This window comes from Rhyacophila brunnea, unplaced genomic scaffold (genome assembly GCF_057557595.1).
Source record: "Rhyacophila brunnea isolate RB1 unplaced genomic scaffold, BYU_Rbru_1.0 scaffold_24, whole genome shotgun sequence".
In the NCBI taxonomy this organism is placed as follows: domain Eukaryota; kingdom Metazoa; phylum Arthropoda; class Insecta; order Trichoptera; family Rhyacophilidae; genus Rhyacophila; species Rhyacophila brunnea.
Genome location: NW_028232904.1, coordinates 9,012,997 through 9,028,527, shown reverse-complemented (window position 1 = coordinate 9,028,527; position 15,531 = coordinate 9,012,997). Strand labels below are relative to the sequence as shown.

At 36.5% G+C, this 15,531-nt stretch overlaps 1 protein-coding gene across 1 annotated transcript; it reads left to right on the top strand.

The window, feature by feature from the left end:
* Positions 1-8,067: 8,067 nt before the first annotated feature.
* On the top strand, positions 8,068-9,371 carry LOC147069003 (uncharacterized). The gene is made up of 2 exons (XM_085951585.1): positions 8,068-8,434; positions 8,905-9,371. The coding sequence occupies exons 1-2, from the start codon at positions 8,198-8,200 to the stop codon at positions 9,235-9,237; spliced, it is 570 nt and encodes a 189-aa protein (XP_085807711.1). The 5' UTR covers positions 8,068-8,197; the 3' UTR covers positions 9,238-9,371.
* Positions 9,372-15,531: the final 6,160 nt, after the last annotated feature.

Here is a 15,531-nt window from a genome sequence, read left to right as displayed (position 1 = left end):
TGCAGATATATCTACCGTGCCTAAACACGCACTGTTATGATGCAAGATGTGAATATCTGAGTTGCAGTTGTGATCTGTAGCAGCCACTAGTGGAAATGTTTAACTAGAATACTGATCGAATCGAATAGATGAAAAACCCCCAGCATTAATGCATGTCATCAAATGAGCATTCATTCTCTAAACTGTGAATACTTAATCATGAGCTGCGAGAGTTGGGGAACTGATAACTCGCAATACTCACATCCGCGCCTCAAGTTACAATTGCTGGTCTCTATTCACGGTTTTATATTGTGTCTATCATTCAAAATATCACTTCATATTTTACAAGCCTAAATATGATTCATTTCCTTGTTCATTCGTTTGTTCAACTCGGACGGTACGGAGTAAGTTGCACCTTGACAAAATTAAATTAACAAACTCAACACATCCTGTTTTTAATATCATGATAATGAATTAAAAATAACATACAATATAATGAATAGATAGCATCCCAACCTGGAAAAAAATGATTTTATACATGTGATTTGATTTATATATTCAACCACAACCGTTTGATTCAAAATAAGTACATACTATAATGCTCTATATCCACTGTTGAGATTTTTATGGTGAGATTAATATTTCAAGAGACATCATATTCATTGATCAGAACAAGTTCAGGCTTGCATGACAGTGGAACCACACTGATATTATTTTTATGTAATAGTTTGAAGAATATTTTATGCCATGATTTCTTCCCTTCTGGTGCTACAGACTAGTGGACTTTGGCAGCCTCAAATAGACTGCTACACCATTCAATTGTCTGTTCTTTTTCAGTTAACAACCACCAGCTTTCTGAATACCATCAAGCCACCATTTTTTGGTGCTTGATTTTCCATATTATGTGACAGATATATGTAAACGCAATTTCCTTGCATTTTACTTTGAATTCGGTGATTTTATGAGACAGAAAGTCTCAGCTCCTGACAGTTTTTCATCCCACATGAGACGTGTCAAAATACTTTATATTGTCACGTATAAAGTTGTAATATTTAGCTGTTAAAACTTCTGACAAAATTTTAATCTTACAGTAGAAACATATAAATGACGTAATCCACAGAACATATTAATAAGATATGAATGTAAAAGCCATTGCATCGCCAAGGTTTTGAAGCATTACATTACTTTATGATGGTCCGGCCATAAAACCAAGTATAACAAATTGCGCCAAGTGCCCTCAAATTTAATATTGAATGCATGTTACATGCATAGTATTATGATACAGATGTAACTATTGAAAATACAAAAATCCTTTAATACTTTCCCATATTTTTCGCAGTCAGGTAAGCCAGTTCCCATTAATTATGTGTTCCCTGGTAATATATCTCACAGATGACTTTTTTTATGACAGAAAAAACTCACAGTGGATACTTAAACGAGTTTTAAACTTCGAAATATAGAAAGTTATAACTATAAGCAACAATATATGTAACTACATATATTTTACAGCACATTGGGTCATATGTAGGTATGGATATTTTATTAAACCCAATTAAAAAAAATTCATTCTCTTAAAGGCCAGCCACACGCTCATGCTTCACTACAGTATTGCCTGCGCAGGCAAACCCTAGCGTGTGGACGGCAAAACTGTACACCGCGCAAACCAAAAAGTGTGGCCTGCGTAAAATTCAACTTGCTTGAAATTTAACTGCGCAAACCGAGTTTAACGAGCCGCCCTCAGTTCATCGACGGTTACGGTCTTTTTTCATTCATACTTATTTGTTTTCATTGGATTAAGAATACCTAATATTACACATATTATTGTTGGTACGTTTTTTAAATTCATTAAACTCTGCCTAAACAAAATCACAATAGATAAAAAAAAATATTATATCTATAAAATATTCATATTTACGTATGATTTAATTGCAAAATTTTAGATATTTTATAGATAGACTAGTATTTTTTGACTATAATCTATTATGGCTTGGTTTTCGCAGGGTTTAATTGAATTTTAAAAACTAAACAACACCATCTGTAAATTGCAGTCTTATGTCAATGAAAACTAATACGTATGACTGACAAAGTTTAGTGTGCACCATTTATGACGGATCTTAACAGCGTACCTCCACCCTTCGCCACTAGTCAGTGACGTCCCTAGACAAAATGCCGACCCTGGGCAGCGCCAAAATCTCGCCCCATTTTTTCTACAGTATTTTGTGCCATCCGTGCACGGTGTCGTTTTTTGTCACCATGGACGTCGAAGGGCAGCGGAAGTAAACTAGACATCGCGAACTCGACAAAAAATACAGTCAATAATAATACATTTTGTTTCCAGCCAGTGAGCTGAATTTATTAATGGAAAGATATTTTCATTATTACAAAGTTTATGTAGCTATTTCTATATATACGAAATGATTCTCCTCAATTTGCCGCTCTTCGAGAAACTGTTGCCCCCAAGCAACGCTCTATCTGCCTACCTCCATGGGACGTCACTGTTCTTATTCCAATAATTGTTGAATATTTCTAATGCGGTGGTATTTAGTTATTCATGGTGGGGTTTATTGGCTTAAGAAAGATACTTTTAAAAATTTGCCGAGAAAAATCATTGAAATACATATTTCTTTTTATTTAGATTTTTTATGTAAATCTTACGATTTTCAGTTTTTATTAATTATTTTGATTTATTAATAAAGCAATAATATTATCCACCGCTGTATATTCGAAAATTAATATATCGATTATTTATTTTAATAGTTTCTCTACTAAGTCTATGCATTGTAGGAAAATAAATAAATTTTATGATTTTTAATTTTAAAACAATGTATTTTTATATTATTTTATTGACAAGCTCTTATAGGCCTCTGATCACGCCAACTCTGAGGAGGACGATGCTGATTATGAGGATATAGACATCGATGACTCCGACTACTCTCTCGACGACGATTCCGATGGCAAACCAAGCACACAGACCAAGGAAGCTGAAAAACCCGCTCGGGCCCCCGCTGCGGCCACTCATCGATTAATAATCAATGATTAATAATTGATTATAAACTCACAAATAACACCCGTAAAGTAATCGCTTTTTGTCGCTTATTGCGTTTTTTATTATTTTTGCAATTTGAGATTTCATTAAATCAACGCAATTGATGTAGCGTATCTAACGGGGTAGTGCATGCGTACCGCACGACACTGTATCCTGATAGTGTCGCATAGCCTCTCCTACTCAATTCCTATCTCCACCTCCACGTGGTGAACCCTGGAAGCCTGAGCAACTACACCTAAGATCAGGTAGTCAACCCTGGTGGAAGGTGTGGTCAGGACTAACGGAGAAGGAAGAAATGGCCCTCCGAAAAGGGGGTTGAGCGTGAGGTTAACAACCCCACCTTGTAAAAACCCAACTGTTACGAATCCTCAACCAAAGCCTCGGAAACCGGCAACATCCCCACGACGACCTCGCAAACGAAACATGGACTTGATTTTTGGTACATGGAACACACGAACACTGTATAGAAGGGGAGCCCTCAAGGAACTGGTCTCTGAAATAGACAAATATAAAATTAATGTTCTAGCAGTCCAAGAAACTAGATGGATGGGCAGCGGGATGTTCGACCTAAAATCTCACACGGTATTACATAGTAGTAAGGAGAAGGGTCACCATGAATTTGGAGTTGCCTTTATTGTTGACAAAAAGATAAAAGGCAGTATTCTAGATTTTACCCCAATTAATGAAAGAATATGTGTACTCAGACTAAAAACTAAATTTTTCAACCTATCGATCATCAATGTACATGCAGAAACAGAAGATAAAGATGACCTAATAAAAGATACGTTCTACAATAAATTAGAAGATGTCTATGATAAAGCCCCCTCAAATGATATAAAAATTATAATCGGGGACCTAAATGCAAAAATCGGCAAAGAACAAATATATCAGGGAACAATAGGCAAAAACAGTTTACACAATGAGAGCAATAATAATGGAATTCGGATCATAGACTTTGCTATATCTAAAAACATGGTTATAAGCTCAACCCAGTTCCCTAGAAAAGACATACACAAGTGGACATGGACCTCTCCTGATGGCAAACACCATAATCAAATCGATCATGTACTGATCGACAAAAGGAGTGCCTCTAGTGTAACAAAGGTCCGAAGCTATAGAGGCGCCAATTGCGAGTCTGACCATTATCTACTGTGCATATCTTGTAGATGCCGTATAACATGTAGAAAAACAGACAAGCTCCAACGAGCGCCACAAATAAATATCGACAGCCTTGAAGACCCAGAAGTTATATGCCAATATCAGGACTCTCTAACCGACAATCTTCCTGAATCTGATGCTGCAATCTCCACTGAAGATGCCTGGAATAACATCAAAAACGCTATCGCACTCTCAGCTGAAAAGAGTATAGGCAGTAGCCCTACAAGAACCAGAAGTAACTGGTTTGATGAAGACTGCTCAGCAGCCATACAGAAAAGAAATGAAGATAGACGAATATATTTAGAGAGACCAACGAGAGAGAAAAGAGCTAAGTACGAGCAGTCGCGAAGAGAGGCCAACAAGACTATAACAACAAAGAAGTGAGCATACCTAAACGCAACAGTGCTTAAAATGGAAAACGACTTTAGGAATAACAGATCGAGAGACGCATACAAAGGGGTCAACTTTTTCAAAAAAGGATTTATACCCACCACCAGCCTATGCCGGACGAAAACGGGAGAGATTATAGGTGATGAAGAAGGAATTAAACGAAGATGGATGGAATTCTTCAAGGAACTCCTGAACCCTAACTTACAGGATGAAAATACTCCACCGGATCCGCGACTACAGCACCAGTGCAACGAACCATGCATCTCTCCACCCACGCTTAGTGAAACCGAAAGAGCTATTATGACACTAAAGAATCATAAAGCACCAGGAGCCGATAACATCCCTGCAGAACTTCTAAAGTATGGTGGACACCGATTAATAGCAGCAGTGCATGAGCTAATGCTTAAAATCTGGGAGTCCGAAAGCATTCCAGCGGATTGGCAGATCAGCGTTATCTGTCCAATATATAAAAAAGGAGACAGACTGCGATGTGAACATTTTAGAGGGATATCACTCCTGAGCACAAGTTATAAGGTATTCACAACGATTCTGAAGACAAAACTGGAAGGTTACGCGGAAAACATAGTAAGTTAATACCAAGCTAGCTTCAAGGCAGGAAGGTCTACAACGGATCAGCTCTTCACAGTTCGCCAAATACTGGAAAAATGCTGGGAATTCGATGTGGACATTTATCAGCTCTTTATTGATTTTAAGCAGGCATATGACAGCATCGACCGGGAAAAACTATTCACTGTCCTTCTGGACTTTGAAATCCCACCAAATCTAGTCAGGCTTGTTAGAATCACACTGCAGAATACACTCTCCCAGGTGAAGGTGAATGGCCAACGGACGGAGGGCTTTGAAGTATCTCGGGGTCTTAAGCAAGGAGACGGATTGGCTCCCATGCTGTTCAACTTAGCCCTCGAATCCGCTATCAGAAAGTCTCAAGTGAACAGGAGCGGCACTATATTAAGCAGACCGAGCCAATTGGTTGGCTACGCAGACGACCTCAACATGATGGGTAGATCCATACAGATTGTGAAGAAAGAATTTGACCACCTCCAAAGGGCCGCACTAGAAATTGGCTTAACCCTTTATAGGTCATAAGCGAAAAACGGATAGTTTTGAGACCGGCAACATTAAGGTCTATATTTCTATAATTTTACAAGTTATAAACACCCTTATGGGTTTTAATCATTCTCAGATAATGCACAGAGGTCTTGAATCTGACCAATCGCCCTGAAGTTTGCACATATTGAGTATATTACGAAAAATGTGTCCCGGTCAGTTATCTGACCGGTGTCCATTTAGCGACATGATAGCTGCCAGTTCAACAACAGTGTTTTTAAGTTCTTGTTTTTTGAAAATTGTGACTTCGTGACAAACAAAGTATGCACATTTATACTATACATACAAATATATAGTTTTTTGTATTTCACCTATAAATTGTATGTGTTATAGTAAAATAATATCAAATTATTGAGTGGCATGTCGAAAATCTAACCTCAAATTGTATAATTTGGATCCTTTTTGATTTACATAATATAAACACTAAAAATAATTTCTAAACCACAATACATCTAATTTCATATAAAAATATAGTGAACTTTTACAATTACTAGTTAGTTTTTGTGGATAATTAGTCGCTATCGAGTTATTTGATGATGTGTCATTCTTTGAAAAAATGTTTTCCATAAAAATCGCGGGTAAAAATAATTGTTTTTGTTTTCATTCAAACTGTAATAATTTTTTGAAATACATATCTCAGAATGAAATAAAATAGTTATGGAATGTTATATGTATAAGTAGAAGCCTATATTGCCGAACAAAATTTTGTTTTTATTGTCTGAGGATGGAAAATGGGAGAAGCGGAGGTTTTAGTGCGAAAGACCTTGAAGACATGGGCAAAGACGCATTCATGAGATTATTTGAAGGAATTACAGAATACCAATGTATGTTGGATAATGAAAAAAAAACCTATTACACATCTTCACTTTAGAAACAAGTTGGCTGATCAGCTGATAGGATCTTTTACTTCACGAAAAAGGGTTGGTCGACCTCCATTTCCTGACGATATCAATTCAAATCATTATCCAGAAAAATGTACACTTTGTAGATGTGGTTATTGCAGCACTATGCTGAAAGTGATACGAAGCTCAGTAACAAATTGCAAAGTATCCTTTTGCATACCGTGTTTTATGCCGTATCAATTGTCTGAACAAAAGAAAAAGCCAACAAGGCCTTAGAAACGTTTATTATTTTGAGAAATTTCTATAAAATTGATAAAGTAATTATTATTGTTACAGAAATAAATGAAATTATAATTTTTTCCTAAAAAAAATTATTAAAAAAAATTTTTGTGGACAAATATTTTTTTTACCTAAATGGACACCGGTCAGAAAACTGACAGCTGGGAAATCGATAATTACGAAAAAACTATACACATTTCAAAAAAAAAAATATTTTTTCTGTTCATCAAAATGAATATAGAATACATAAAAAAATAATTAAGCACATATCTTTAAAAAAAAAGTTGTCCTATAAAGGGTTAAGAGTAAATGAAAATAAAACTAAAGTCATGGTGCAAAGCCGACAAAATCAGAGTAGGCTGGGCCAAAGTTCCAGTTTTGGAAATCATCAATTTGAGGTTGTCAACCGGTTCACATACCTGGGTTCCAATATTACAAAAGAGAACGAGGAACTGGAAGAAATAAAAGCCCGAATAACTGCTGCAAATAAATCGTACTTCTCATTGCTGCCCATATTCAAATCCAGAAATGTCCACAGAAAAACTAAGACGCGGCTCTATAAAACCGTCATACGCACAGTCGTTGCATACGGGTGCGAGTCATGGACGCTAAATGTGAAAGCGGCTGAAATGGTGGATTGCTTTGAGAGAAAGATCCTTAGGCGGATATACGGACCCATGAATGATGGTGGGGAGTGGAGAATTAGGATTATTATTATTATTATTAACACTACGGAACTATACCGCTTATACCAAGATTCAAAACTCTCCAACTTCATAAAACTCCAGAGGCTAAACTGGGCAGGCCATGTCCAGCGCATGTCTGAGTCACGGATACCGTAGAAGATCCTCGAAGGAAACCCAGGGGGGAAAAGACCAGTGGGAAAACCACGCACACGATGGGGTGATAATGTTACAAAACATGCCAACCAGCTGCTAAAAATCAGGAACTGGAAGAGACGTGCGGAGGACCGTTCCGGCTGGAGGACAGCGGTGGAGGAGGCCAGGGCTCGACTTGAGCTGTAGCGCCATCGAAGAAGAAGAATTGATGTACCTACCAACTTATTAATGATTGTATTGTATTTCGGCAAAAAAAGACAATAGTGCCTATAGACGGCGATAAAGATTGTAAATCACAAGAGCCGAATACGTCGGGATGGCGAAAGAAATAATTTTGTTGTGCCTAATAAAATAATTAATTTTAGTTGCATGACAAAATACAGGTCAATATTTTATAAAGTCTCTTTGTTTTCTGTCCATCTCATTTAGCTAGTCGCCCTTGTGGGGGCCATGGCGTACGTGTATGTAGGTAACTGCAATTACATATTACTAATATTATCATATCGTTACAGGTTGAACCAGATGCTCATAGAGATATGGTGATAAAAAAAATTAACTCTTTGCGAAGCTCATACCGTAAAGAAATGAAAAAGGTGAAAGAATCTGAAAGATCAGGCGCTGGCACTGAGGACATATATACACCATCGTTGTGGTACTTTAACCTGATGAATTTCTTGAATGACCAAGAAACTCCAAGACAACCAATTTCAAATTTTGAAATTACAAACTCACATGTATGTTATGTTTTTTTTATATGCTTTTTTGGCAATTTTGTTAGGGCAAACTAAGCTTTCTCCGTGATGGTTCCAGTCTGTGAGAGTTAGAATTTTTACTATAAAAGCATAACGAAGGAAGTTATAATATTTATATTTAAAGAATCCGGCACAGAAATAAATAATGTTATTAATGGTACAATATACTTACGTCATGCGAGATTTTACACGTAATCTAGTAACTAGTGATCAAAATACTGCACTATATTCATCTGCCCATTCAATGTCACTTTATCCAAACACCAACCAAATTCCGTCGGGAAACGTATAATCGAAACAAGACCCGAAGATAAACATGATAGTTTTGGCCGCAATGTTGCCCACAAATTGCGAAGCTTGCCAAACGACCAGCGCATTTTTTTGGAAAAAATCATCAACGACGCAATTTTTGAAGCCGAGTTGGGAAATCTCAGTAGAAGATCTTATATCAATACACGTAATCTGGTAACTAGTGATCAAAATACTGCACTATATTCATCTGCCCATTCAATGTCACTTTATCCAAACACCAACCAACTTCCGTCGGGAAACGTATAATCGAAACAAGACCCGAAGATAAACATGATAGTTTTGGCCGCAATGTTGCCCACAAATTGCGAAGCTTGCCAAACGACCAGCGCATTTTTTTGGAAAAAATCATCAACGATGCAATTTTTGAAGCCGAGTTGGGAAATCTCAGTAGAAGATCTTATATCAATACACGTAATCTGGTAACTAGTGATCAAAATACTGCACTATATTCATCTGCCCATTCAATGTCACTTTATCCAAACACCAACCAACTTCCGTCGGGAAACGTATAATCGAAACAAGACCCGAAGATAAACATGATAGTTTTGGCCGCAATGTTGCCCACAAATTGCGAAGCTTGCCAAACGACCAGCGCATTTTTTTGGAAAAAATCATCAACGATGCAATTTTTGAAGCCGAGTTGGGAAATCTCAGTAGAAGATCTTATATCAATACACGTAATCTGGTAACTAGTGATCAAAATACTGCACTATATTCATCTGCCCATTCAATGTCACTTTATCCAAACACCAACCAACTTCCGTCGGGAAACGTATAATCGAAACAAGACCCGAAGATAAACATGATAGTTTTGGCCGCAATGTTGCCCACAAATTGCGAAGCTTGCCAAACGACCAGCGCATTTTTTTGGAAAAAATCATCAACGATGCAATTTTTGAAGCCGAGTTGGGAAATCTCAGTAGAAGATCTTATATCAATACACGTAATCTGGTAACTAGTGATCAAAATACTGCACTATATTCATCTGCCCATTCAATGTCACTTTATCCAAACACCAACCAACTTCCGTCGGGAAACGTATAATTGAAACAAGACCCGAAGATAAACATGATAGTTTTGGCCGCAATGTTGCCCACAAATTGCGAAGCTTGCCATACGACCAGCGCATTTTTTTGGAAAAAATCATCAACGACGCAATTTTTGAAGCCGAGTTGGGAAATCTCAGTAGAAGATCTTATATCAATACACGTAATCTGGTAACTAGTGATCAAAATACTGCACTATATTCATCTTTCCATTCAATGTCACTTTATCCAAACACCAACCCTCAACCAATTTCCATGAGCAAAATTAATCTTCAGAGACAAAATTTAATTGATAATTCAACACAGCAAAGCGTCTCAGAATTTGTTCAACATTATAACCCAATGTCTTAATAATTATAAACAACATATTTTTATTTTAAATAAAGATAATTCAAACAAACTAACCTTCATATATTCTTTGTGTAAAACCTTGTATATTGCTCTGCACGTGTCCGGAATAATTGATGACAAGGCTTGATGAGAAATTGCTGCCGAAAATCTCAAATCCCTATATGGTCTTCCCGTAGCTAAAAACCTCAAAGTACACGTCAATCGTTCATGAGGCGATATACATTCACGCATCACTGTGCTTTGTCGGTCAATTAGAGGCGTAACCAAATGTAGTAACTCAGTGTATGCATTTTCGTCCATTCTTAAATAATTCCGCCAGTCAGCTGGATCTTCTCTTAAATCGTTAAGTAAATTTATATGCGAGTGTATATTTCTTCTCAATAGCCATTGTTTGGTCCACTTGGATCTGTAGGATTTATTTCTCTTTTTTTTAATTAATAAACAATAGAAAAACGCTTGAGACAAAAACAAATCGTCACTTGATATTGCTGCGATTCCGAAAAACAGTGTTTTCACGACGACGACTTCTGACGTAATGAAGTTTGCGCAGTTTACTTGGCCACGCGAGAGTGTTCCGTTTTTATTGCAAAACCGCGCAGGCAAGTCGCTGCCAAAATTTAATTTAAATTTCATCTCTACTTCAATAGACGATATTGCGAGTCCACGGTTTCAGATATATTTAAAAATACACCTGACAACTTTCAAAACTTGCGAATGACTGGCAAAAATATTTGGATACATTAATTAGGTGCTAATAATTCAAATATAATTCGCAAATCTGCACTTGTCATTGCTGGCTATCAAGGAGTGATTTCCAAAGACAACGGAAGTAAAATAGACAATCGCGAACCGGATGAAAAAAATACAGCCGTGTTAAACCGTTTATCATAATTAATAGGTAGGTACATTTGTTTCCAACCAGTGAATTGATTTTTTTAATGGAAAGATATTTCCGTTATTACTAAGTTTAGGTAGGTACCTATTCCTATATATATTTATTGATTCTCTTCGATTTGCCGCCCTTCGAGTAACTACCGCCCCCAAGCGACGCTCAATGTGCTTACCCCCACGGGACGTCACTGCCACTAGTATATATTATATTAAATTAAACAAAAAATGCTGATTTATATGCGAGTGTATGTTTCTTCTCAATAGCCATTGTTTGGTCCATTTGGATCTGGAGAATTTATTTCTCTTTTATTAACCAGTAAACAGTAGAAAAACGATTATGAGAAAAGCAAATCATCACTTGACACGACATTGTTGCGATTCCGAAAAACAGTGTTTTCACGACGACGACTTCTGTTGTAAACGTAATGAGGTTTGCGGAGTCTTACCTGTGCCGTGTGGCCACGCGAGAGTGTTCCGTCTTTTTTGCACAGGCAAGACCGCGCAGGCAAGTCGCTGCCGTGTAGCCGACGCATTACAGTCGAGTACATAAATATACAAACCTTTATGTAGTAGTTTTTATTTCATTACATAAGGCAATCCATTTTAGGCCCGCATATTACAACGTCCTACCTTCCTAGGCACTAATTATTTATTACATACATTCGTGTTCAAAATATACAAGTCTATATTTCAACTGTTCACTATATTTTTAAGTACGGCAATAGTTTTAAATTATGTCGAAAAAATGTATTTAGACTCAAAAATCGCTAAAAAAACTGCCTATAACCTTAGCAATAGGTAGGGAGGAGGCAGCCAAAGATTCTGGCCTAGGGCCCACTTAAGGATGTGGCGGCCATGCCTGACATATGCAACGCCAAGACTAAATAATTATGATCCGGACTATACATATAAACTGCCATTTTTGCAACTTTGTATTGATAATTTTCAATTAACATCGACAGAATTACGCACCAGTACTAAATTTATTAACAAAAATAACAACAAAATGTTAACAATTATTTCATTATTCATTTTAAAATATAAAATGCAACATAAGTAAACGGGCGTACAACTAAAATTAGGATAACATTGATAAAAAAATAGTATAAGTTATACTATACTCTAATAATTATAATATATTGTGTATAATATGTATTAAAATCAAACATCTCTCTACGATCTACGACTAACAGATCACAAAATCAGCACTAATTCGAAAGCAAAACGGTGTGTTGAACTACGACACAATTTAAATTGTGAAACTGTCACACCGATAGGAATACGGAACGAAACAAACAGTTTGTCACATGAAAATCTACACTCTCGGATAAGAGTGGATTACAACATTTCAATTCGACTTGATGTCAATGCAAGATACCATTTATACGTTCACAACCAGTTCAGAATTTAAAATACACTTATTGTAACTGTGGCATTTGAAGAGATTTTAACTCTTGACTGGAGTACTAATCACTAACATAGTAAGCAAATAGGATTATCTCTTCGAGTATGTTGATACTTTTGTATACCTCGCTTCCCTGGTAACTGTTACAAAGCTGTAACTGTTATGAGAATACTAATTGGGCAGCGATGGTAGCTGACTAAACACGTGACGTCCGCCCATGCTCGAACATATAAAATGGACAAACATTAATTCACTCTCTTCGACAGTACAACATCTAATTTATATTGCACATTGACGGTAAGACTACTAAATGATATTAACGAGAAAGCCATTGTAAGTTGGTCTTACAGATGCCAACTTAGTGAACAAAATCAGCTAAAATCTAGTGTCCTTTTCCATCATACAAACATTCTGATATACAAGACGTTGATCTGATCAATACTGACCTACGTGTCGGAGTTTTGGACTCTCACGAAAGTCGATGAGCGCACACTCGATGTATTCAAAAGAAACGTACAGCATATGATATGTGGGCCAATAGTAAAAGGAGAAGAATGGCATATTCGATAAAACCAGAAGCTTGACAAACTCTTTCGAGAAGAATGTATCTCCACATTCGTTAAACTTTGTAGACTTCGATGGGCGGGCCATATAGCAAGAATGGACAGTGTTCATCCGCTGAGAGAAATCCTGTGTACCGGTCGGACTGACAGGCCCAAATTTCAGCGGTTGGACGGTGTCAATACCCAGAAGATACTGGCCCAGGATAGAGGGAGATGGAGTATGTTCTTAGAGGAGTCTAAAGCTTCAATTACATTATGATACACGTCGCGTACTGTCACGGCGACAAATTTAGTCTATGGTTTCGTCATTTTCCAGAATATTTTGAACTATCACTATCTCTGTAAAATCAATGATAGAGAGTGCCAACTCTATTTATTTTTAGTATTTTTATTTTGAATTATTATTCATTATTCATGCTAATTTCAATTAATTTTAACAGCTTCTACATGTGCATACGTTAAAATTACTTGCGATATTGTATCCATAGATAATATTTTGAACAGAGTCCAACCTGCAGACCATAGATAATAGACAACATTCTGATAGAAAATACAGTGCCAACCGCTAAAAAAACAAAAAACACGCGATTTTGACATGAATCGAAAATGTGTAGGGCATGTAGAAAAGGATAAAAAACGTTCATTGCGTCATACGAGTGTCGATGCAGTGCGGTACCCGTGAGGTGACCTCATTGTTCTGGTGATTTCGGCAGACTTTGCTAACTGACAATGTGCATTTAAAGGTTCAAAAATAAATGTGCTATGGGGATAGGAGCATTAGTCTGATAACATTTTAAACACCAATAAAAACGACATTACACACTTAATTCCCGTAGCGGCAGCTTACTGTGATGTCACGTGATAGTCCGCGACGTGCATCATAATATATTTGACGCTTAAGACTCGCCCTGGGTTTGTTGGGCTACTGATGATGATAATAGTAAGTCTTATTACAAATTAATAGATTGATCTATTACAGAAATGACAGATGGAACTGTCATGCTGTATATGATTGTACCACAATATACAACTGCTTGTTATACGGCTTTTCACTAAAACAGCTTTTTTTAATTATGAAGCAATTTCGATACATTCTTTTTCAGACACAAAGCATTTTATAGTCGAGAAGAAAATAGCTACAGTTATACTCCAAGAATTAAGTTAATGACAAAATCGAAAACTTGTTGGTAAACGCTTAAATGACGTCTTGCACGGTGTGAACAATATATCTAACCGCCCAAAACAAACATAAATTATTTTCATAAAAAATCTTTTCTTAAAACATGAGAAATACTTGTGCTATTTGTGAATTTCATAAAATATACATACTTATCGTTTCTTAAGTACTAAAAAACTGTATTTCAACACTTCTATAATAATATGTATTGTATTCGTTATTACAAAGATTAAAATTATTTTGACCCTGTCAAAATTCACTGCTATCGATAAACCAGTATAAGCTATCAGATGGACCGGACGATTTATGATGGTACATCTATAAAGCGTCAATGACATTGAGCTACTTTACAAGCTGCTTGTTGGTGAATTTAAAATCGGGCGAGTCAGCTACTGCGATTGTGATGATGACACACAAAACTTTCCACTCGCTTCACTCGTTGAAACTGTCATTTTTGAAAGGACGTTTTGAGTAGTTCATTTTTTTACCGTGAAGTCGCCTCTATCGTTCTACTGTGCAGACGCAGTAGACCCACACGCCGGCGTGTGGCGTGTTAAGTTGACGGGCTTTCAACTTTTCTCGGTAGATTGTTTATAATCTGCTTGTTAGCTTGTTCGATGATAACACTGGGCGAGTTTACAAGCAGATTGTAAATTCGCCAACAAGCAGCTTGTATAGTAGCTCAATGTCATCCACCGATATTCTATCAGATTTCTTGACAATAATAAAAAGAATCAAAATAAAATTATACATTCATTGGTTTACTTTTACATTCGCATTATAAAATATATTACACAACATGTGTACGGTTGTTGGGAGGTGTCATAAAACAATTAAATTATTCGACAAAGAATAAATAAATCGTATTTCCATAGGCCCCGATGCATAGAATGTCACTAATTACTAATCAGCCGGTATCCCAGTAACCAGTAATTAGTTTTACTCGTGGCAAAAAATTAAACAAATCTGGTGGCTCTCATAATAATTGCATAATATGTTACACAAAAATCAAATACAAAGTCATTTACTTGTTTTCGAAAAACCACAATTAATATTTGAAATACCGATTGTCTACACAAACACGAAAGATTGACACTACCCTTTAAATGCCGGGAGGTAATAGGATGGTGGTACCCGGCGGGCCACGAATTTCTATGAAAAAATAAAACCTTAGGAACATCATAATTTAGAAACATATTAAAAGTATATCATAAAGACTTGTATATCAGTTAAGAATGGCACCATGATTGTAACACTTTTCCGTTATTTTTATTGGTTCCAAATTAACACGGAAGCAATTTCATACACAAGGCAGTTATCTAAAATAATTGGTAGTTCGTAACTGTGCGAAAATTTAAGTTGGTACGCCTGTC

Excerpts from the sequence above, each read along its gene's own strand:
- LOC147069003 (XM_085951585.1), top strand. The coding sequence starts at position 8,198 with ATGGTGATAAAAAAAATTAACTCTTTGCGAAGCTCATACCGTAAAGAA. Across the intron at positions 8,435-8,904 it reads TATGCTTTTTTGGCAATTTT|ATATTCATCTGCCCATTCAA; the intron begins GTTAGGGCAAAC and ends AAATACTGCACT.